The 24,530-nt window shown below is 40.6% G+C and overlaps 1 protein-coding gene across 5 annotated transcripts in view; it reads right to left on the reverse strand.

Moving 5' to 3' along the window:
• LOC110533674 (ubiquitin carboxyl-terminal hydrolase 25) overlaps positions 1-8,096 on the reverse strand; it is a 60,328-nt gene extending 52,232 nt beyond the window's left edge. For all 5 annotated transcript variants that reach the window (XM_021618114.2, XM_021618112.2, XM_021618117.2 and 2 more), the window contains exon 1: positions 7,827-8,096. In XM_021618114.2, coding sequence (XP_021473789.1) covers positions 7,827-7,868 — 42 coding nt within the window. In that variant the 5' untranslated portion in view covers positions 7,869-8,096. The remainder of the gene's footprint in view (positions 1-7,826) is intronic.
• Between the last annotated feature and the right edge of the window lie 16,434 nt (positions 8,097-24,530).

The following is a 24,530-nucleotide window of genomic DNA, read 5'->3' on the forward strand; positions in this document are numbered from 1 at the left end:
CTGGTCGAGTGCACTCCAACACTCCAAACAATGACGGAGAGCACTTACTGCCAGGACCTGAGGCTCAGGCCACTTTACTAGGCCCTAGGACAGCAGCCATAGAGGCTAGAACATTAAGTGCACTGCTACAAGTGGCTGTGTGCTGCAAAGATACCATCATGGAAACCCCATGTTTGCCACAAAATAAACATGGGTGAATAAATATGGGTGCAGGATGCTAACTACTGCTCCACTTGTGTCCACTGTCCCACAGCTCCTTGGCAACTACCTCCAGATATTTCACAGTGGGTTAAAAGTGAAAGTGTGGGCATCTCTGTTTCAAAGTATTAGCCAATTACTTTAGCAGACTGAAGCACTTCACAGAGATTGTTGAGAAAGAACAACTGTCCTGTAGAAAGTGCATTTTAGTTTAGTCATGTTTATGAATGTACTAGCTATATAGGCTAGCTACAAGCAGGCAGAACCCAACAGAGGGTCAGAAGGGAGAGAGGGGTCAGGCCCCCTCTACCCTGACAGTTGTTAGGAAGCTGACCTATACACACCTCAACTCCTCCTCATGTGGCAAGTCTAGTGTCTGTCGCACCAAGTTTCCCCTTACAAGGAGGTCAGTGCCAGTGAATGACACCAGCACAACGGGCCTGGCTGCCTGCGAGAGTCCACTCTGAGGCTTTACCACATATTAAAGGAATGAGCATTCTGCATTCCAAAGTGTTACAACACCAAGAAGTTTACATATCCTGTATCCTATATGAGTGAACTTAGGCCTACATGCAACGAGGCATGAAATCAGTCAAAACATTGACATATTACATCCTGTGTGTTACTACCTAGGTTTATTACAATTTCACAGGGCATTCTACACACAATAACTCATAATGACAAAGCAAAAAACAGGTTTTTAGAAATGTTAGCAAATTCATTAAAAATACCAAAGTATTCAGACCCTTAGTCTCCCGGTCCTTGAAGCTGAAAAACATCTCCACAGCATGATGCTGCCACCACCATGCTTCACCGTAGGGATGGTGCCAGGTTTCCTCCATACGTGACACTTGGCATTCAGGCCAAAGAGTTCAATCTTGGTTTCATCAGACCAGAGGGTCTTGTTTCTTATGGTCCGAGAGTCCTTCAGGTTCTTTTGACTAACTCTAAGTGGGCTGTCATGTACATTTTACTGAAGAGTAGTTTCTGTCTGGCCACTCTACCATAAAGGCATGATTGGTGGAGTGCTGCAGATGGTTGTCCTTCTGGAAGGTTCTCCCATCTCCACAGAGGAACTCTGCCAGAGTGACCATCAGGTTCTTGGTCAACTCCCTGACCAAAGCCATTTCCCCCGATTGCTCGGTTTGGCAGGGCACTTAATTCTTGGGGACCTTCAATGCTGCAGAAATGTTTTGGTACCCTTCCCCATATATGTGCAGACAATCCTGTCTCGGACAATTCCTTCAACCTCATGGCTTGGTTTTTGCTCTGACATGAGCTGTCAACTCTGTGCTGTCAACCTTATATAGACAGGTGTGCGCCTTTCCAAATCATGTCCAATCAATTGAATTTACCACAGGTGGACTCCAATCAAGTTGTAGAAACATCTCAAGGGTGATCAATGGAAACAGGATGCACCGGAGCTCAATTTTGAGTCTCATAGTAAAGGGTCTGAATACTTACGCAAATCAGGTATTTTGTATTTTTTAAATAACATTTGCAGAGATTTCTAAAAACCTGTTTTTGCGTTGTCATTATGGGGGGGGGGGAATGATTTAATAAATGTTAGAATAAGGCTGTAACGTAACTAAATGTGGAAAAGGGAAAGGGTCTCAATACTTTCAAACTGCACTGTATATGGCCTTATATAACTCAATAACATAACTAGGGATGCACAATATATCAGTGAACATTGAACTTCAGTTCATGAAAATAAATAGCTAGCTAGCTAGCTAGCTAGCTACTTACCCCTGCTGCCCAAAGCTAATGTGATCAGCAGCCAGCTAGCTTCATCTGGCTAGTGGGGCTCAACCAGACCTGGTTGTGTTGTGAAGCTAGCCACAATAAGGATTAGGCAAAATAGTGGAATTTGCAGTTTGTCTCTAAAATAAAAGTACCTTTTTGAAAGTGACGCAGAAGGTTACAATTGGTGGAATCATGCCATATTTAGACTAGATAATGTTAAACAAGCTGGGATTGTGAAGCAATGAAATGGGGTATCAGTCTACTCGGTGACACCCACAGAACACAACTGTGAAGTGTTTACGGAAATATTAGCATTGTAGCTCTTATCGCGGGACTGTGACTGTGTGAAATCACCTCCCCAGTCAGCCTATTGTGTGTATTGACATTGATATTAAACTGTACAGCTTTACCTAAGGATTGGGCATCAATGAAATGGGGTATCAGTCTACTCAATAACCAAGATGTTTTTTCCGAACGTCCTCCTCAGTGTTATCAGACTCAAACATCCATGCAGTGTTGTTTATACTCGGGAATAGTGGTCAATACACATAGGTTGGCAATAAATGTGGTTCAATTCACAGTAGTTTCAGAGTCCCGCAATAAGAGCTATGACGCTAATGTTCTCTGGGTGTCACTGAGTAGACTGATACCCCATGTCATTGATCCACAATCCATAGTTAAGGCTGTACAGTGAAATAAGTATGCCCCCAATTCAATTCAAAAGTATAATACATCTAGTGTGATTTCAACAGAATGTCATTGTTTTTTATTTTGAAGGCTAACCACAAAGTCCACTATTGTGGCAAATCCTTATTCTGGCTAGCTTCACATAGATGGATCTGACCACCATTAATCAAATAAGAACTGTCTTATAAATTAGGGTTATTTTAGATAACTAGCTAACTATATAGCTAGTTGGCATTAACTATAGCTACTGAAACAGATTGTGTCGTTTTGCTATGTTTTTGGGGAAGAACATTGTGTGCATCCATGAGCTAGTTTGCTTTTTTTTATGACCAGCACTGTAGGTGCGTTAGACAACTTTACCACTATCATAGCATACGTATCAATGAATAGTTGTGACATATGAAATATGAGTACTAACTACGTAAAAAAAAAAAGATGAACGTGTTATATTATTGTGACGTGCAGTCATATTCAGGTCAACAAGCTTATTTGACACAAATAGTGTTACTTGACGAGTATCTTTTTTTGACACGCAAAGACCCAGACGGTGTTCCACAGAAATCCTGGTTGCGAATGAAACGACAGAACAACTAAACTGCACAGCAAGTAAGTTAAAGAAATAGGATTTGATTATGCTTTACTGGTAATGGGGACATACAGTTGAAGTCGGAGGTTTACATACACTTAGGTTGGAGTCATTAAAACTCAATTTTCAACCACTCCACAAATTTCTTGTTAACAAACTATAGCATTGTCAATGCGGTAAGGACATCTACTTTGTGCATGACAAGTAGTTTTTCCAACAATTGTTTACAGACAGATTATTTCACTTATAATTTACTGTATCACAATTCCAGTGGGTCAGAAGTTTACATACACAAAGTTGACTGTGCCTTTAAACAGCTTGGAAAATTCCAGAAAATTATGTCATGGCTTCTGATAGGCTAGTTGACATCATTTGAGTCAATTGAAGGTGTACCTGTGGATGTATTTCAAGGCCTACCTTCAAACTCAGTGCCTATTTGCTTGACATCATGGGAAAATCAAAAGAAATCAGCCAAGACCTTAGGAAAAAAAAAATGGTAGACCTGTACAAGTCTGGTTCATCCTTAGGAGCAATTTCCAAATGCCTGAAGGTACCACGTTCATCTGTACAAACAATAGTACATAAGTATAAACTAGAGGTCGACCGATGCTGATTTTTCAACGCCGATACCGATTATTGGAGGACCAAAAAATCCAATACCCATTAATCGGCCGATTGAAAAAAATGCATTTGTAATAATGACACTTGTTTTAATTTAATACATCCATAAAATCAATTTAGCCTCAAATAAATAATGAAACATGTTCAATTTGGTTTAAATAATGTACAAACAAAGTGTTGGAGAAGAAAGTAAAATTGCAATATGTGCTATGTAAGAAAGCTAACGTTTCAGTTCCTTGCTCAGAACATGAGAACATATGAAAGCTGGTGGTTCCTTTTAACATGAGTCTTTAATGTTCCCAGGTAAGACGTTTTAGGTTGTGGTTATTATAGGAATTATCAGACTATTTCCCTCTATACCATTTGTATTTCATTAACCTTTGACTATTGGATGTTCTTATAGGCACTTTAGTATTGCCAATGTAACAGTATAGCTTCCGTCCCTCTCCTCGCTCCTCCCTGGGCTCGAACCAGCAACACAACGACAACAGCCACCCTCGAAGCAGCGTTACCCATGCAGAGCAAGGGAAACAACCACAGGCTCAGAGCGAGTGACGTTTGAAACGCTATTAGCGCGCGCTAACTAGCCAGCCATTTCACTTCGGTCACACCAACCTCATCTCGGGAGTTGATAGGCTTGAAGTCATAAACAGCGCAATGCTTGACGCACAATGAAGAGCTGCTGGCAAAACACACGACAGTGCTGTTTGAATGAATGTTTACCCGCTTGCTTCTGCCTACCACCGCTCAGTCAGATACTTAGATACTTGTATGCTCAGTCAGATTATATGCAACACAAGGACAAGCTATATAATATCTAGTAATATCATCAACCATGTGTAGTTAACTAGTGGTTATGATTGATTGTATTTTATAAGATAAGTTTAATGCTAGCTAGCAACTTACCTTGGCTTACTGCATTCGCGTAACAGGCAGTCAGTCTCCTCGTGGAGGGCAACGAGAGGCAGGTCGTTATTGCGTTGGACTAGTTAACTGTAAGGTTGCAAGATTGGATCCCCCGAGCTGACAAGCTGAAAATCTGTCGTTCTGCCCCCTAAACAAGGCAGTTAACCCACCGTTCCTAGGCCGTCATTGAAAATAAGAATGTGTTCTTAACTGACTTGCCTAGTTAAATAAAAGGTATTAAAAAAAAAAAACATATATATATATATATATATATATATGTTTTTTTTTTATTATTATTATTTTTAAATCGGTGCCCAAAAATACCAATTTCCGATTGTTACGAAAACTTGAAATCGGCCCTAATAATCGGCCATTCCGATTAATCGGTCGACCTCTAGTATAAACACCATGGGACCACGCAGCCGTCATACCGCTGAGGAAGGAGACGCGTTCTGTCTCCTAGAGATGAACGTACTTTGGTGATCGAAAAGTGCAAATCAATCCCAGAACAACAGCAAAGGACCTTGTGAAGATGCTGGAGGAAACAGGTACAAAAGTATCTATATCCACAGTAAAAACGTGTCCTATATCGACATAACCTGAAAGTCCGCTCAGCAAGGAAGAAGCCACTGCTCCAAAACCGCCATAAAAAAGCCAGACCGCGGTTTGCAACTGCACATGGGGAAAAAGATCGTACTTTGTGGAGAAATGTCCTCTGGTCTGATGAAACAAAAATAGAATTGTTTGGCCATAATGACCATCGTTATGTTTGGAGGGAAAAAGGGGAGGCCTACAAGCCTTAGAACACCATCCCAACCGTGAAGCACGGGGGTGGCAGCATCATGTTGTGGGGGTGCTTTGCTGCAGGGAAGCTTGCGGAACCTTGTGGAAGGCTACCCGAAACGTTTGACCCAAGTTAAACAATTTAAAGGCAATGCTGCCAAATACTATTTGAGTGTATGTAAACCTCTCACCCACTGGGAATGTGATGAAAGAAATAAAATCTTAAATTAATCCTTCTCTACTATTATTCTGACATTCTTAAAATAAAGTGGTGATCCTAACTGACCTAAGATATGGAATTTTTACTCTGATTAAATGTCAGGAATTGTGAAAATGTATATTTGGCTAAGGTGTATGTAAACTTCTGACTTCAACTGTACGTAAATGCCAACAAACTAACTTTTAGGTCAGTGTGGTGTGTACATGTAACCTTTATTTAACTAGGCAAGTCAATTAAGAACAAACTATTATTTACAATGACGGCCTACCCCGGACAAACCCGGACGACGCTGGGCCAATTGTACGCCACCCTATGGGACTCCCAATCACGGCCAGATGTGATATAGCCTGGATTCGAACCAGGGACTGTAGTGACACCTCTTACACTGAGATGCAGTACCTTAGACCACTGTGTCCATGTGTATGTGTTAACTATTTAACTGTACTAGAATGCTTAAAAAGACGCTAAAATGTTAAATATCAGGAAGGAAAATGGCAAGGAAAATATCAAATATCAGACAAAAATGTCATATCGGTGCATCACTAAACATGACCATAACATACCTCCTGCTATTCTGAACTAAGTCAATAGAGAGTACGCCAAATCATATCATTAACACCAATCAAAGGATGTGGATGTGGTGCTGGATGGTAATCTGAGGGATAGTAACACCCTCAGACAAATCCCATGACTGTGTAATAAAGCAGTTAGGTAGCCATCTTACCTAAAGAATTGAGTTAAGTAAACAGCTGCTATAGTATGAGGACTATACTGTCAGCAGCCAGCTCACTAAATCAATGTATCGTTTGCTTCATATAGCTAATGTTTGTGAACAACCGAACCAATGACTCACTCTGACCTGTAACAACCTAATTAAAACGAGGAAGTAATGTTGAACTTCTTCCCCCAAATCAGATTGTGGTGTGGCTATGACGTGTATACCAATTTGAAATCACAACAATGATTCATAGCTATCTGCATAGTTGTAGTAGATACGTGTTTGTCAAATATATATTCGTCAACGTAACATACTGCCTCTCAGCAAGCTTACAGTAATGCAGTTGCATTCAGACTCATCGTTGCCATGCCACTCCTGCCTGGCAGTCACAGCACGTAAACAAACATATCACAACAGTAATTTTAGTAACATTAGCAAACCAGCTCAGGCACACAGACAGATCATGTGCTGGGTCAAGTGTGGCTGACTTGTATGACGAAACCAACAGTGACTTGTTATCTTATAACCCATCAACAGTCAACTAACCCAATGATTTCTAACAAGCGGTTTCTAACGTCTTAGCTGGTTAACGTTAGCTAGCTACCCCACAAGACGAGAAGATCACACTGGCCTAAAACTGTCTGAAATTGACCTAGCTAACATTTAGGCAACCAGTAACGACCTTGGTTATGTTAAATTGACGACATTAGCTAGCTACCCAGCAAGCTAACTGTTCCCCTCAAATAGGCGTGTCACTGTTTGTAAAGTTACGTTAATGGGGCTACCTGTAACTTTAGCGCTAGTTAGATACGTTAGCAATCTGGCCTCATGATTTGTTTGAGAAGGGGATTATTTAACGATGCATGTTTATAAATACTAAAAGATCACTCGATTGAGAAAAGATCCAACGATCTGACGCCACACTTGGAAAACAACAATTAACTTTAATCATGTTTGCATACTATTTTACCCACTTCATAAGTTATATACTATTCTAGTCGAGGCCTATCCTAGCAATATAACACCTTTTACACACATTTTCTATTACTATAACTACTGCCCATAACGTGTCTACACACCAGCATATACATAGTATATATTGTTATATCCTTACATCCTAGACATTGCTCGTTCTAATACTGCTATACTGTTCATTCCTTTCGTTTTACTTTTGGGATTTGTTGAAATTGTTAGTTTGGCGCTAGGAGCATAACATAAGCATTTCGCTACACCCGCGATAACATCTCCAAAATATGTGTACGCGACCAATTACATTTGATTTGATAAACTAGCTAGCTATCTTTCCCTGCCAGATTTGCTAGCAAGCAGACTGAGAAAACATTGCCACTATGTAGACATACCTTCTGCGAATGCTGTTGGAGGACATTCTGCTCCACGGTCATGGCCGGTTGAGAATGCAACGAAAATAAATTAAAACCTAAGCTAAAGAAACGAGTTATAGCCAAGTAAAATAACAGTTAAGATGTCCCCCAGTTATTCAGCGCGATAGCGGGCGCCATGGGAAATGCAGGCATGGAGGAAAACATAGGCAAAGAACGTGAAAAAACCTACGGAATTGTTACCGTAACACGATCGCTTTTCTGTTTTCGAGTTGTACTGCCTTGTTGAACTGCATTTACGTCACGGATCTAGCTTCAGAATGACGCAATGAACAACTTTCAGTTCTGCAATGTTGAATAGTTTCCATTTCCATTTCTTCCAATTCGAAAACAATAATTTCAAACCAACTACTCTGATTTAGGCAACATGTCAGCTTCACTATTAAAGGTTTTAACATATTTGTGTCTTGTGTGATTACAAATGACTATAAATAGGGGTAATATTATATGTGTTATTAATGAATAGAGCAGAATATAATAATGTAATTTTTTCCAGAGAGAGAAAGACAGCCTTGATATGATTTTAGTATTTGTTAGAATACATGTTACATGCCCTAAATGTGTGGCGTAAGGTTAGGGACCAAACTCATAATCCGTTTCTATTTCTTAACAACTTAACAGAGCCCACATGTGAAATATTTGCAGATCACAACAAATACAAAGACAAAATGTTGGTAACGAATTCACTGGTATGTAAATTGTATTAATTTTCATGAAAAAAAACAGTATCACTGTTCAATTGGTTGTGTCATACATTTCTGGCTTTGAAGTAGGAAGGGGCTTTAACGTGGCAGCTCCGAAAAGCACTTAGAGACCCACAATGGAATATATTATTTTTGTTTTGTTTCAATACCCGGTACAGTAGGAGGCGGCAATAAACCAATAGGTGTCGTCTGCCATAAAAAGTTAAAGAAGAAGAAGAAGAAGAAGAGCAAAAGCGAGAGGAGCCACTGTGAGAGGTTTTCATTGGGCTGGAAATGGTGGCGAGTAGTGAGGACGAAATGGAGGAAATTGAGATCAAGTTGGTGAAGCAACAGCTGTGCTGGAATTCGAACAATATGAGTGTCAGTTCTGATGGTATGGAGCGGGAGGATGAGGGTCAATTACCGGAATGGCCGGCAGTGGAAAGACATAGGAAGTAGAGAGATAATGATACAGAAAGCAGTGGAGTGTCTAGTAAAGAAGCATAAAGAGGGCCAAGGTAGGAAACAAGAGTAATATGTGTTGGAGTGGAAAGTGGTGATAGTGTTTGATGAGACCACAGAGCCTCACTTACACCCTATCTGACGATATAATGCAGTAAAGAAATAGGTAGGTGAAGTGAAATTAGCTTGGTTCATTGTAAATGGTAGATTGTTAATATTTTGTGGTTGCCAGGCTCAGCAAGAGAAGATTCTGAAAATGGAAAAGCTTAATGGGAAGAAGATTAAAAGCCATGCCCCTGGTGCTTATGCTAGATTGAGGGGAGTCATCACTGGGAGTCCCAATATCTATGTCCACAGATTATATTAAAGCAAATGTGATCGGAGGAAGAGTGATTGAGGCCAAAAGGTTGATCAATAGGAAAGGAGGTCAAATAAGTGAATGCCTATCAGTGCTGCTGAGGGTTGACAAGGTTATGCCTGGGAAAGTACAGATAGGATTCCTTAGTTTCAATGTCAGAGAATTTGCCCCATCCCCATTGTGGTGTTTTAAATGGCAAAGAATAGGATATGTAGCTGTTCTTTATAAAGGAAGGACAAGATGTGCCAAGTGTGGAGGGGAACATGATTACGGTGAATGTGGGAGCAATGTGAAGATTAAGTTTTGTAATTGTTGGGGGGAACATAGTGCAGCATTTGGTGGATGCCAGGTGCAGAGAGAGGCTACTAGAGAGGCTCAGAGATATAGAATTAGTCATGATGTATCGTATGCAGAGCCCGTAAAACAGATTGGTGGAACTACAGTGTGGAATGATGGAGCTTCCATGGCAGCTCCTGTAGTAAGTGGACCTAATGTCGGGGCTGGTGTTTCTGCTGGTCCTGGCATTGTTTGGAGGCCTGTTCGGAAATATTGCACTCATGAATGTGTGGTGTCAAAGGTCAACTTTATTAATTATCAAAGTGTCATCATAGCTTTTATTGGTAAGGTGGCAAAAGATGTATTGGGGTAACAGATGTTACTGTTGAAATGTTTGTTGAGATGCTGAACAATCCTAAGGGTGGAGTGTAGATCAAGTTTAATGTGGTAGGGGGGTTGGGGAGTTTTTTGGGGGGAGGGGAGGGTGTGGTAGAAGTTAGTAGGGATTATTATTATTATAAAAAAATTGGGTAGATGGGTAGATCATGATTGATCGTACATTCCAGCACGGTAGGTGGCGGGCATGCACTTAAACGATTGGTTGCGGACCGCCATGATATCAAAGAAGAAGAAGAAGCACAGCGAAAGAGAGAGAGAGATTTAGCTACAGGTGCTTGCAGATGAATGCATATATCTATCTATTCGACAGTAGGGATTTTTAGACACTGAGTGGGCTGAGCTGTGTGGATAGCCTCCTGCTCAAAATGATGCTGTCACCTTCTGAGTTGTGTAAAGGTGCTGAACAGTACTGTACTATGCTACTTCATAACAGAGAAGTCCTTCCAGATACAAGACCATAGGATAAATGTATGAGGATTTATAAATTACACTGATAAGAATTTCTGACTAGAATTGCTTTGTCTTTCTCTATATGCAATGTATCACATAATGGTATGGTCTACATGTAGCATGGTGGAAAAATATACAAATGCATGATAGTTTTTGGATAGCCCCTCAGGTGAGATACTAGAGTGTTTACCTGGGGGCCACATTTAGGTCTTGGTGCAGTTTTGCCTGAGCTTTGGATGGAGAAGTCAGGAGAATCGGGAATGCTGAAGCATGGCTGCCATTTCTGCATCCACTTTTTTTTTAACCTTTATTTAACTAGGCAAGTCAGTTAAGAACAAATTATTATTTTCAATGACGGCCTAGAAACAGTGGGTTAACTGCCTGTTCAGGGGCAGAATGACAGATTTGTACCTTGTCAGCTCGGGGATTTGAACTTGCAACCTTCCGGTTACTAGTCCAACACCCCCCCCCCCCCCCCCCCCCCCCACTGCTATGTTGTTGATAATTTAATGTATCTAGGACAGTGTGTTATTGGGTCTCGTATTGGCTCAACATCATAGAGTGTGGCATTAGTGGAATAAAGGCTCTTTAACATGTGCTATAGTCCCACTTCTGTCATAATTGTTCCAGTCAGATAGAATACATTATACTTTCAGCTCTGTCAATTGCTACTCATAAATCAAGGCTTCTACCTCGGAGAACTCGGTCATGTTTCAAATGTTCCAGAACACACTTGCTGGAATATTCATTCACTGAGCGTATAAAATATTATGAACAACTGCTCTTTCTGTGACAGACTGACCAGGTGAATCCAGGTGAAAGCTATGATCCCTTATAGACGTCACTTGTTAAATCCAACTCAATATATCAGGAAGGTGTTCTTAAAGTTTTGTACACTCAGTGTAAAGTTTCCCACCCTCCTGTAAATACATACGATTTGACAAGAATTATCAGAGTCCTGAAAAGATGGCTCAAGAGACAAAATACTATATTATCGTAGGAAGATCACATGATCAGGGAATATACAGTATTAAGAACTATTATATTATTTTTGTGATATGCATGGAAAACTCTTTTACAATTGAATTTGAAATCATAGAACAAATATTGTTTTATTTGGGTCATTTATTTTGGCCCTAATCTTCACAAAAATATATGTTTTACAAGGCAAATCAAACCATACTCCCATAAACAAAAGTTTTAAAAAGTTGTCCAGCAGATGGCGATGGAGTATCTGATTTCACACTGCGGGTTGCGTAACAATATTTTCACATACCACCAAAGATAAATGAGGAAAAGCAAATGGTTAATGAAAATGATGCCACTTTGTAAATCAAGTAGCTTTATAAAACACGTAGTCTTGTTTCCAATTTTGAGCACCACTACTTAATCAATATTTGATATTTTTTGGAGCAGCATGCCGGATGCTACTGAAATATTGGCTGACCACCAGAGAGTGTGAAGGTTACTTCGAGCACTCTGAAGGCCTCCCTGAGAACAGCCTTTTTGTCAGGATACAGACACATGGCACAGTTTGACCTACAGGAAGGAGGCAGAGACATCAGTCAGTCAGGGTATCTGGGAACTGATTAGGTCACCAATCAGTGATGAATTAATCTGTGAGTCAATCAGTGAATAAATGGTAAATAGATAAGGCCTTTCCCTTAACATACTATTAGCTGAAAGGAGATGGAGAGGAGGGAGTGTCACTGGATATGTGTTGTGTGTGATCTGCTTCAGTAAGACACAGTAAGATCCCCAGCAGAAAGCAAGCCTGAGGGTGCAGAACGAAGGAACAGCTTTACACCAGGACATCCAGGGAGCCATTCTGTATGCCTGTCCCATCCAGTTTCGGCATCTAGCCCTGCAAAATGTACATGACTGTAAGAGTTTCTTTTGTAATAACATATTAGATAGGAAATTGTGGGGGAACATTGTAAATGTCTTGTGTGACTGTAGGCCTACCAGTTCTGCTGTCCTGTCAGTACTGAGGGCATGGCCAGTCTGGCTCACTAGCTAAATGAGGATGAAACGGTATCTGTCAGAGTCACTGTCCAGATCCAGCACATTACAGCCTTGTAGCTTCTCAGGAACCACCAGCCCACAACCAGAGTACCTACAGAACAGCATAGTAGCACCCATGATGGTAGACACTGATGCATTGATGGAAATAACCAATCAACCAATAGATCAATCCTGACTTCTACTGACACTGAGTGCAGTTTGGAATTGAATAGTAATGCATTTACAAAAAGTGTATTAGGGGCTCAGGTATTTTGATTGTTATTGTTATCATTACTGTTCAATTACTCAGTTACAACATCAGTTATTAAAATGAATTGCCAAATAGGATCAGGCATTAGGAAGTAACAAAATTGAGTTGTAGTGTATAGACAATAGCGAGATACATTTTGGTGATGAACTTGTCGAAGTGCATCAAAAGTGTTCTGGGGTATTGGAGTGGATGGTGACATGCATAATGCACTGGTCTTTAGACCACCACAGATCTCGGGTCGAGAGCCGTAGTATCGCTACAGTGAGGAGGATATTACCGTAGTATTATAAATTAATCTTAATAATGTCTGATTCAGTCACTGATTTAACAGCAGATACAAAAGTTTTCATCCCCCTTGGGTTTTCCTATTTTGTTACAACCTGTAATTTAATTGGATTTTTATTTGTATTTCATGTAATGGACATACACAAAATAGTCCAAATTGGTGAAGTGAAATGAAAAAAATTAATTGTTTCAAAAAATAAAAAACAACGGAAAAGTGGTACGTGCATATGTACTCACCAACTTTGATATGAAGCCCCTAAATAAGATCTGGTGCAACCTATTACCCTCAGAAGTCACATAATTAGTTAAATAAAGTCCACCTGGGTGCAATATGTGACACATGATCTGTCACATGATCTCAGTATATATACATACACCTGTTCTGAAAGGCCCCAGAGTCTGCAACACCACTAAGCAAGGGGCACCACCAAGCAAGCGGTACCATGAAGACCAAGGAGCTCTCCAAACAGGACAGGGTCAAAGTTGTGGAGAAGTACAGATCAGGGTTGAGTTCTAAAAAAAAAACTTTGAACATCCCACAGAGCACCATTAGATCCATTATTAAAAAATGGAAAGAATATAGCACCACAAAAACCTGCCAAGAGAGGGCCGCCCACCAAAACTCACGGACCAGGCAAGGAAGGCATTAATCAGAGAGGCAACAAAGAGATAACCCTGAAGGAGCTGCAAAGCTCCACAGCGGAGATTGGAGTATCTGTCCATAGCACCACTTTAAGTCGTACACTCCACAGAGCTGGGCTTTATGGAAGAGTGGCTAGAAAAAAGCCCTTGCTTAAAGAAAAAAATAAGCAAACACATTTGGTGTTCGCCAAATGGCATGTGGGAGACTCCCCAAACATATGGAAGAAGGTGCTCTGGTCAGATGAGACTCAAATTGAGCTTTTTGGCCATCAAGGAAAACGCTATGACTGGCACAAACCCAACATCATCCCCACAGTGAAGCATGGTGGTGGCAGCATCATGTTGTGGGGATATTTTTCATCGGCAGGGACTGGGAAACTGGTCAGAATTGAAGGAATGATGGATGGCGCTAAATACAGGGAAATTCTTGAGGGAAACCTGTTTCAGTCTACCAGAAATTTGAGACTGGGACAGAGGTTCACCTTCCATCAGGACAATGACCCTAAGCATTCTCCTAAAGCAACACTCAAGTGGTTTAAGGGGAAACATTTAAATGTCTTGGAATGGCCTATTCAAAGCCCAGACCTTAATCCAATTGAGAATCTGTGCTATGACTTAAAGATTGCTGTACACCAGCGGAACCCATCCAACTTGAAGGAGCTGGAGCAGTTTTGCCTTGAAGATTGGGCCCAAATCCCAGTGGCTAGATGTGCCAAGCTTATAGAGACATACTCCAAGAGACTTGCAGCTGTAATTGCTGCAAAAGGTGGCTCCACACAGTATTGACTTGGGGGGGTGAGTAGTTATGCACACTCAAGTTTTCTGTTTTGTTGTCTTATTTTTTGTTTGTTTCACAATAAAAAATATTTTGCATCGTAAAAGTGGTAAGCATGTTGTGTAAATCAAATGATAACCCCCCCAAATAAATATTAATTCCAGGTTGTAAGGCAACAAAATAGGAAAAATGCCAAGGGGGGTGAATACTTTTGCAAGCCACAGTATAGTGGCAAATATCAATTAAATCACTGTATTTTAAAACAAATGGCATACCTGACCAAGTTCATGGTATTCCAAAGATTCCATGTTGTAGGCTATGGCTAGCTGGTTTACTTCAACTGTCGCAAAAAACATCTTGCAAGTCAGCCTCAGTCTGACAGTCTTCTACTACTGTGTAACAGAGATACTAAATTGCACACCTCCTTTCATTTATGTTATTCCCTGCACATTTTTATTGACATAAGTAAATTTTTCATCAAAATATAGGCTCCCGAGTGGCGCTGCAGTTTAAGGCACTGCATCTCAGTGCTAGAGGCGTCACTACAGACCCTGGTTTGATCCCAGGCTGTATCGCAACCGGCCATGATCGGGTGTCCCAAAGGGCGGCACACAATTGGCCCAGCGTCTTCTGGGTTAGGGGAGGGTTTGACCGGGGTAGGCCGTCATTGTACAATAAGAATTTGTTCTTAACTGACTTGCCTAGTTAAATAAAGGTTAAATAAAAAAATAACGGGGAATAGGACTGACGAAAATGACAGAGCTTAGCTGGCAAGATCTCTTCAGAGTTGACATTCCCCTTCCCCTCTCCACATTTATTGAGATCTGAGAGCAAGGTGAGTATTGATTTTATGACAACATAATTAATTAACTAGTTAAAGCTATCTGGGTTTGGATAAAGGACACAGCTGAGGTTTATGTCCTGTAAAATCCTACAAAACTTGAAACTACCAGATTTAGACTGTTTGTTTTTCATTAATGAAATGTATGTTAGTATTTTTCTGTGTTATTTATATTTTTACTTTCAGGCATTTCTATGAAATTAACGGAACATTGTTTTCTGAATATTATGTTAGTCTCGAGATATTGCTCGCCTGAGGTAGAGTACCTCTTGATAAGCTGTCGACCACACTATCTACCAAGAGAGTTTTCATCTATATTTCTCGTAGCCGTCTATTTACCACCACAAACCGACCCTGGCACTAAGACTGCACTCAACCAACTCTATAAGGCCATAAGCAAACAAGAAAATGCTCATCCAGAAGCGGCGTTCCTAGTGGCCGGGGACTTTAATGCAGGCAAACTCAAATCCGTTGTGCAACCAGAGAAAAAACAAACTCTAGACCACCTTTACCCCACACACAGAGATGCATACAAAGCTCTCCATCGCCCTCCATTTGGAAAATCTGACCATAATTCCAACCTCCTGATTCCTGCTTACAAGCAAAAACTAAAGCAGGAAGTACCAATGGCTCGCTCAAATATGGAAGTGGTCAGAAAACGTGGATGCTATGCTACAGGACTCTTTTGCTCATCAGAGAGTGGAATATGTTCCATGATTCATATAATGGCATTGAGGAGTATACCACCTCAGTCACAGGCTTCTAACATCTAACATCTAAGCATGCATGAGAGCACCAGCTGTTCTGGATGACTGTGTGATCACGCTCTCTGTAGCCGATGTGAGCTAGACCTTTAATTAAACAGGTCAACATTCACAAAGCCGCTGGCAAGTGTCTTCACTGACATGTTCAACCTCTTCCTGACCCAGTCTGGAATACCTACATGTTTCAAGCAGACCACCATAGTCTCTGTGCCCAAGAAAGCGAAGGTAACCTGCCTAGATGACTACCACCCTGTAGCCATGAATTGCTTTGAAAGGCTGGTCATGGATCACTTCAACACCATCATCCCGGAAATCCTAGACCCACTCCAATTCACATACCGCCCCAACAGAGCCATAGCTGACACAATCTAAATCGCACTCCACACTGCCCTTTCCCACCAGGACAAAAGGAACACCAATGTGAGAATGCTGTTCATTGACTACAGCTCAGTGTTCAACACCATAGTGCCCACAAAGCTCATCACTAAGCTAAGGACCCTGGGACTAAACGCCTCCCTCTGCAACTGGATCCTGGACTTCCTGACGGGCCACCCTCAGGTGGTAAGGGTAGGCAACAATACATCTCTCATGCTGATTCTCAATACGAGGGTCCCTCAGGGGTGCATGCTTAGTCCTCTCATGTACTCCCTGTTCACCCACGACTCCGTGGCCAAGCACGACTCCAACATCATCATTAAGTTAGCTGACTACACAACAGTGGTAGGCCTGATCACTGACAACGATGAGACAGCCTATAGGGAGGAGGTCAGAGACCTGGCATTGTGGTGCCAGGACAACAACTTCTCCCTCAACGTGAGCAAGACAAAGGAGATGATCATGGACGACAGGAAAGGAGGTCCGAACACGCCCACATTCACATCGATGGGGCTATAGTGGAGCGGGTCGAGAGTTTCAAGTTCCTTGGTGTCCACATCACCAACAAACTCTCATGGTCTAAGCACACCAATAAAGTTGTGAAGAGGGCACAAAAACGACTTTTCCCCATCGGGAGACTGAAATTATTTGGTATGGGTCCCCAGATCTTCAAAACGTTCTACAGCTGCACCATCAAGAGCATCCTGACCAGTTGCATCACCGCCTGGTATGGCAACTGCTCAGGATCTGACCGTAAGGCGCTACAGAGGATAGTGCTTACAGCCCAGTACATCACTGGTGCCAAGCTTCCTGCCATCCAGGACCTACAGTGGCAAGAAAAATAATGTGAACCCTTTGGAATTGGATTTCTGCATAAATTGGTCATAAAATGTGATCTGATCTTCATCTTAGTCACAACAGTAGACAAACATAGTTCTTGCCACAGTATATACTAGGCGGTGTCAGAGGAAGCCCCAAAAAATGGTCAAAGGCACCAGTCACCCAGGTCCTAGAATTTTCTCTCTGCTACCGCATGGTAAGCGAGTGCCAAGGCTGGGTCCAAAAGGCTCCTTAACAGCTTTTACCCCCAAGCAATAAGACAGCTGAATAATCAAATGGCCACCTGGACCACTTGCATTGACCCCCCCCCCCCCCCCCCCCTTTAGTTTATTTAGTAAATATTTTCTTAACTCTATTTTCTTAAGGGCTTGTCAGTTAGCATTTCACGGTAAGGTCTACTTCTGCGCATGTGACAAATAAAATTTGATTTTATTTGAATCACGTATAGCAGTGTGTTCTCCTATCCTCCAATGTCCCACACAGTTGTCTCTGACTGCACATCTTTACAGTTCAACAATAACCTATAAATATGTGAGCTATGTGTGGTGGAGTTTAATCAAAATACCAGATGCAGTAAATAAGGTTGAGTCTCTGTCCCTCCCCTCAACCCTAACAACAGTTACATTTGGCATGTTTCCCATAAATGGCCCTTCGATTCCAACTGCACAAAATTCACATCTCAATCTGGTCTCAGCAAGACCGGCTGACACTGAACCGCCCTAACTCATTCGTCTGGGTTTTTTGAGAAATTTTTATTTGTGAAGTTCATGAGCCCATAGATCGGCACAGTGTTGTCATATGTGGTTGAACTACACAGCCAGTCACAAGAAAACCATTTCCTTGAAAATGCTTTGAGAGTTGAAAGGGAAGATTGAATAGGTCAAATCAATGTAATCTTACTTTTTTATAAGTGTTTCATTAGGATAATGGGGACACATAGCCACAATCAAGCACTGTGCAGTTTCCGTTCTGGACAATTTTGAACTTTACAATTTGTTTAAGATAATTGTGGATTAGCTAGCATAAACAATCTTTAGATGTTATTTAGTGCTTTTTCTAGGAATATACTCACTCCGGAGAGCATAAATAGCAGTAAAAGGTTTGGTTGAGGAAATAATTATATTTGAGTACATTCCTGTGAGGAAGACATTAACAGACAGGAGAGTGACACCACTAGCTCTCCCCATCCAGTTTGTAAAACATTTACCCTTGTGCTTGTCTGACACTGCCGATGTCAGACATACTATTTCAATGTCAGCCAAGATTCCTCAAACGGACAGGCAGGCAGGCTGCTGCACTGAGGCTCTGACTGCTCTTAGGGATCATTCATATTTCACTCACTCAGTTTACATGTATTCACTTGACCATCAATATGCAGGTTATACAAAATGTGTTATTTTTAACCTCATCAATAATGAACAAATGTTAACTCTGTGTGTCTTTGAGACTGGTTTCATTGACACAGTAAACAGACTGTCTTAGTAAACAGAGTATTTATCCAGTAGTACTAATAGACCATTAGATGTTCAGTCCGCTCCACTATCACAATAATCACGGACCTCATCTTAAAACTCCCCTCCACACATCAAGATAATTACTCATTTATGACATTAAGTAATTACCCAAACGTGTATGCGCCCCCACAGAGAGGCCTGGGGAGCAGAGAAGGTCAAAGGGTCAAAAGGCTATCAGGTGTGATTAAAACAAAGAACTAAAATCATGCTGCCAGTTGTCATATTTACAGAGGCCCTTTGAAAAACGGGGTCATAAAGCGGAGGGGGGGGGGGGGGTGGCTCACAGCTGCAGGGCAACACATGATCCTTGGCTGCCGAGAAACAGAGGGCTGTCAGGCCGAGGGGAGGTTCAGAGGTCATGACCTTTGGCATTTAAGGCTCCAGACTTCACAAGAGGTACATCTTCAAAAGCCAAGGCCCCGTTGGGGAAACTGGTTAGCGATGGAAAATGAACAGGATTTTCCTCACCCAGTTGTTTGATTCTACTTTTTGTATTATTATTTATGTTGGTTCACTTCAAGTTTTACTTTCCAACTACATCCATTCATTGAAGTATTAAAATCATATAATTTAAAAGAGATGATCTATTATATCAAATTAAATACTTTTTATTTATTATACAAGAGACAAAATGGCAGAGTAATGGCAGAGTAATGTCTTAAGCGTAAAACAAATAATTACTCAATAATACATGCTTTCTGGGAATGCTATTAACTCCAGAAGTTTGCTGTCAGAGGTATTACATTGTAAATGCTCTTTTAATCCACCTGTCTGCGTATTTCAAGACATGACATATGGGGGTGTAGTGAGATACCCAATGGGTTGGACAATTCTCTTGTCACTCATCTTGAAAAAAAAGTATACTAAAAACATAGAAACCAATCAATCCGCCATCATTAACACAATGGAAAAATCTAAAGATGTATTATTTAAGTATTGAAAGTGTGTGGGCTACGGAGACAAACAAAATGGTGCGGTTTCAGGACATGTGGCGGAAAGTGATCCGGACGCTGGAGATGGGGGTTGGGCGCTAGTGGGTCTGGGCAGCTGTGATGTAGTTGATGTTCGTATGATGTTGTTTGTATGCGTATGTTTTGTATTGTTAATAAAAGAGAAAACATAAAAAAATATATATATATATTTTAAGGTATCTTGTTAGGTTTACTCTTTATTTACTTATTTACTTCTAATTGTAAACTTCTCATCAGGAGGAGCACCTGACACCCTTGGTCTAAATGATGTCACATGACACAAAATGTTAATTGCTGTGTGTGTTTACATAACATGGGAGGTCAAACCATGTGCTCAAAGTTCAAACACTAGTAGAGCTGCAAAACTAACAGTAATTTACCAAAGTTACAGGAATCTTCTCTAATTTTGGTAATAAAACAGGTAATCTATGGCCGGAGTTCCCAAACCTTTTGGCTTCGTTACCCACCAATTGAGATGTCTGAAAAAACAAAGCTCTGTTACCCGACCCGAGCCCAACAGGCCAGACACTATACATCGGGTTAGGGCCGGGTAGGGCCTGTTTTTATTTTTTACTAGTGTACTAGTGTACGGGCAGGGCTCGGGTATCACTAAATTGATCAATAACATTTTGAAGCTGAGCCAGTTACTTGTGCTCTGCTACACAGTACAGTCATATGTGACTAAGATCACAACATGGTGTCAGAAGTGCTTCATCCTCATCAAATATAAAACAGGAGAGATTATCTCACAGAAAATAATGTTCCTTGAGTTTTATCGGAGGTGAGTGAAGAAAAGTAGCTGACAGCTAACTGCTCTCTCCATGTCTCTTCATTGAGCAGTGCAGCTCAGGCGGAGCTGTTTCTATGGATACTCACAGAATAAGAGATGCCATGAGCAGAGCACATGCACAGCGAGCTGCACCCAGGGAGCGAGTGACAGACAGAGAGCAGCCAGTGGATCTACTAACTGAGGAAATTGTTTTGGGCAATGCCGGGCCTTAAATTTGGCAGACGCAATCGGGCCTGGGTAGGGTAGGCCCTGAACGTTGTCGGCATGGGTGGGGCTCAGGCTGAAAATGAATGCCTGTGTAGGGCTCTAAAAAAACATACACAGACCAAATAATATATATATTTTTTTTATCTTTGCAGCGTAGCGAAAATGTTGCCTTTTCAAAGCTAATCTCTTCCACACGTCCTGCCATGAAGCTGAAAGAACATTTTGCAGTTTTAAAGCCAATTTCCTGAAATTCTTTAAATGTTGCCATGGATCTGAGAGAAGTTTTTAAAACTCATTTCCCATAATTCTATGCATTTATGCATGGCTAATGCTGTGTTCTTATGCTCAAACATGATAACAAAATGGGGGCCTGATTGTCTAGCTTTTACTTTGTTGCTTATAAATTCCCAAAGAGTATATGCTATTATTGAAAAATACAGTGCATTTGGAAAGTATTCAGACCTCCTGACTTTTTCCACATGTTGTTGCGTTGCTGCCTTATTCTAAAATGCATTGAATTGTTTTTCCCCCCTCATCAATCTATACACAATAGCTCATAATGACAAAGCAAAAATGGGGTTTTATCAATTTTAGCAAGTTTATAAAAAACAAAAACCGGAAATATCACATTTACATAAGTATTCTAGACCCTTTACACGGTACTTTTTTGAAGCACCTTTGGCAGCGATTACAGCCTTGAGTCTTCTTGGGTATGACGCTACAAGCTTGGCACACATGCATTTGGGGAGTTTCTCCCATTCTTCTCTGCAGATCCTCTCAAGCTCTGTCAGGTTGGATGGGGAGCGTTGCTGCACAGCTATTTTCAGGTCTCTCCAGAGATTGGGTTCAAGTCTGGGCTCTGGCAGAGACTTGTCCCGAAGCCACTCCTGCGTTGTCTGTGTGCTTAGGGTCGTTGTCCTGTTGGAAGGTGAACCTTCGCCCCAGTGTGAGGTCATAGCAAAGGGTCTGAATACTTATGTAAATAAGGTATTTCTGTATTTTATTTTTAATACATTTGCAAAAATTCCTAAAAACCTGTTTTCACTTTGTCATTATGGGGTATTATGTGTAGATTACTGAGGATTTAAAAAAATCCATTTTAGAATAAGACTGTAATGTAACAAAATGTGGAAAAAAGTGAAGGGGTCTGAATACTTTCCAAAGGCAAGTATAGGTTTATTATTTTTTCTACTTACTTAATATTTGACTTTAGAAGTTTACGTTTACACTGAAAGTGTTTTCCTATCCCCCCCCCAAAAATATCAATGTCATTCTGCGACCAAATTAACACAAATGGGTCCCGACACACAGTTTGGGAACCACTGATCTATGGTAACTTTGGTCATTTATACTTGAATATTTTTGAAAAAATGTATTCATATAGTATACATTTTTTATATCTGTGTAAATATTGTCCACGAGTTTCTAGTGAATAGACCATATGATTCAAGAGAAAATCACCTAATTAATGAAAAAAGCATCTAATCAGCAATTGTATTATTTTCAGTTAACTCTACAACTCTTCAACTATTGACATTGTTTTACAACTACCACCAGTTTGTCCCCAAAACATTTACAGCATAGACATATGGACATAGTAAAATACATACAAGTAAAAGAGCATATTTCATGCTGAAACCCTTATAATAAAGACAAGTGGTATTCACTAAGTTGATGGGGTTTATGTTTAGGATAATGTTTTACAGCTTCGTCATTCAATTTTTTTGTTTTAATCATCTTATTTGATTATTTGATATATTTCACGTGATAAGGTCACACAGAGTGTGAGAGATAAAAACAGACACCTGTGATAATCTGATGTACCCAAAGGTGACACTAGACGTCCTTGAAAGTCTGTGTGCTTAGGGTCGTTGTCCTGTTGGAAGGTGAACCTTCGCCCCAGTGTGAGGTCCTGAGCGCTCTGGAGCAGGTTTTCACCAAGGATCTCTCTGTAATTTGCTCCGTTCATCTTTGCCTCAATCCTGACTCGTCTCCCAGTCCTTGCCGCTAAAAAACTGCCACCACCATGCTTCACCGTAGGGATGGTGCCAGGTTTCCTCCAGACGTGACACTTGGCATTCAGGCCAAAGAGTTCAATCTTGGTTTCATCAGACCAGAGAATCTTGTTTCTCTTGGTGTGAGAGTCTTCAGGTGCCTTTTGGCAAACTCCAAGCGGGCTGTCATGTGCCTTTTACTGAGGATTGCTTCTGTCTGGCCACTCTACCATAAAGGCCTGATTGGGCGGCCAGCTCTAGGAAGAGTCTTGGTGGTTCCAAACTTCCTCCATTTAAGAATGTGGAGGCCACTTGGTTCTTGGGGACCTTCAATGCTTCAGAAATGTTTTGGTAACCTTCCCCAGAACTGTGCCTCGACACAATCCAGTCTCAGAGCTCTACGGACAATTCCTTCAACCTCATGGCTTGATTTTTGCTCTGACATGCACTGTCAACTGTAGGACCTTATATAGACAGGTGTGTGCTTTTCCAAATCATGTCCAATCAATTGAATTTACCACAGGTGGACTCAAAGTTGTTGAAACATCTCAAGGATGATCCATGGAAACAGGATGCACCTGAGCTCAATTTCGAGTCTCATAGCAAAGGGTCTGAATACTTATGTAAATAAGGTATTTCTGTATTTTATTTTTAATACATTTGCAAAAATTCCTAAAAACCTGTTTTCACTTTGTCATTATGGGGTATTATGTGTAGATTACTGAGGATTTAAAAAAATCAATTTTAGAATAAGACTGTAATGTAACAAAATGTGGAAAAAAGTGAAGGGGTCTGAATACTTTCCAAAGGCAAGTATAGGTTTATTATTTTTTCTACTTACTTAATATTTGACTTTAGAAGTTTACGTTTACACTGAAAGTGTTTTCCTATCCCCCCCCCAAAAATATCAATGTCATTCTGCGACCAAAATAACACAAATGGGTCCCGACACACAGTTTGGGAACCACTGATCTATGGTAACTTTGGTCATTTATACTTGAATATTTTTGAAAAAATGTATTCATATAGTATACATTTTTTATATCCGTGTAAATATTGTCCACGAGTTTCTAGTGAATAGACCATATGATTCAAGAGAAAATCACCTAATTAATGAAAAAAGCATCTAATCAACAATTGCATTATTTTCAGTTAACTCTACAACTCTTCAACTATTGACATTTTTTTTACAACTACCACCAGTTTGTCCCCAAAACATTTACAGCATAGACATATGGACATAGTAAAATACATACAAGTAAAAGAGCATATTTCATGCTGAAACCCTTATAATAAAGACAAGTGGTATTCACTAAGTTGATGGGGTTTATGTTTAGGATAATGTTTTACAGCTTCGTCATTCAAATTTTTTGTTTTAATCATCTTATTTGATTATTTGATATATTTCACGTGATAAGGTCACACAGAGTGTGAGAGATAAAAACAGACACCTGTGATAATCTGATGTACCCAAAGGTGACACTAGACGTCCTTGAAAGTTACAAAAATTCTGGTAATTTACTGGTAGACTTCGAAAGTTTCCAGTAATATACCCTCCCTTTGCAACCCTAAACACTAACATGAACGGGGTGACTGAACATCTGTGGGGAGGTTCATCAGAACAATCACCATGACAACTAAATCCATGGAAACAGGATGCACCTGAGCTCAATTTCGAGTCTCATAGCAAAGGGTCTGAATACTTATGTAAATAAGGTATTTCTGTATTTTATTTTTAATACATTTGCAAAAATTCCTAAAAAC

The sequence above is a fragment of the Oncorhynchus mykiss genome, chromosome 10, assembly GCF_013265735.2.
Source record: "Oncorhynchus mykiss isolate Arlee chromosome 10, USDA_OmykA_1.1, whole genome shotgun sequence".
In the NCBI taxonomy this organism is placed as follows: Eukaryota; Metazoa; Chordata; class Actinopteri; order Salmoniformes; family Salmonidae; genus Oncorhynchus; species Oncorhynchus mykiss.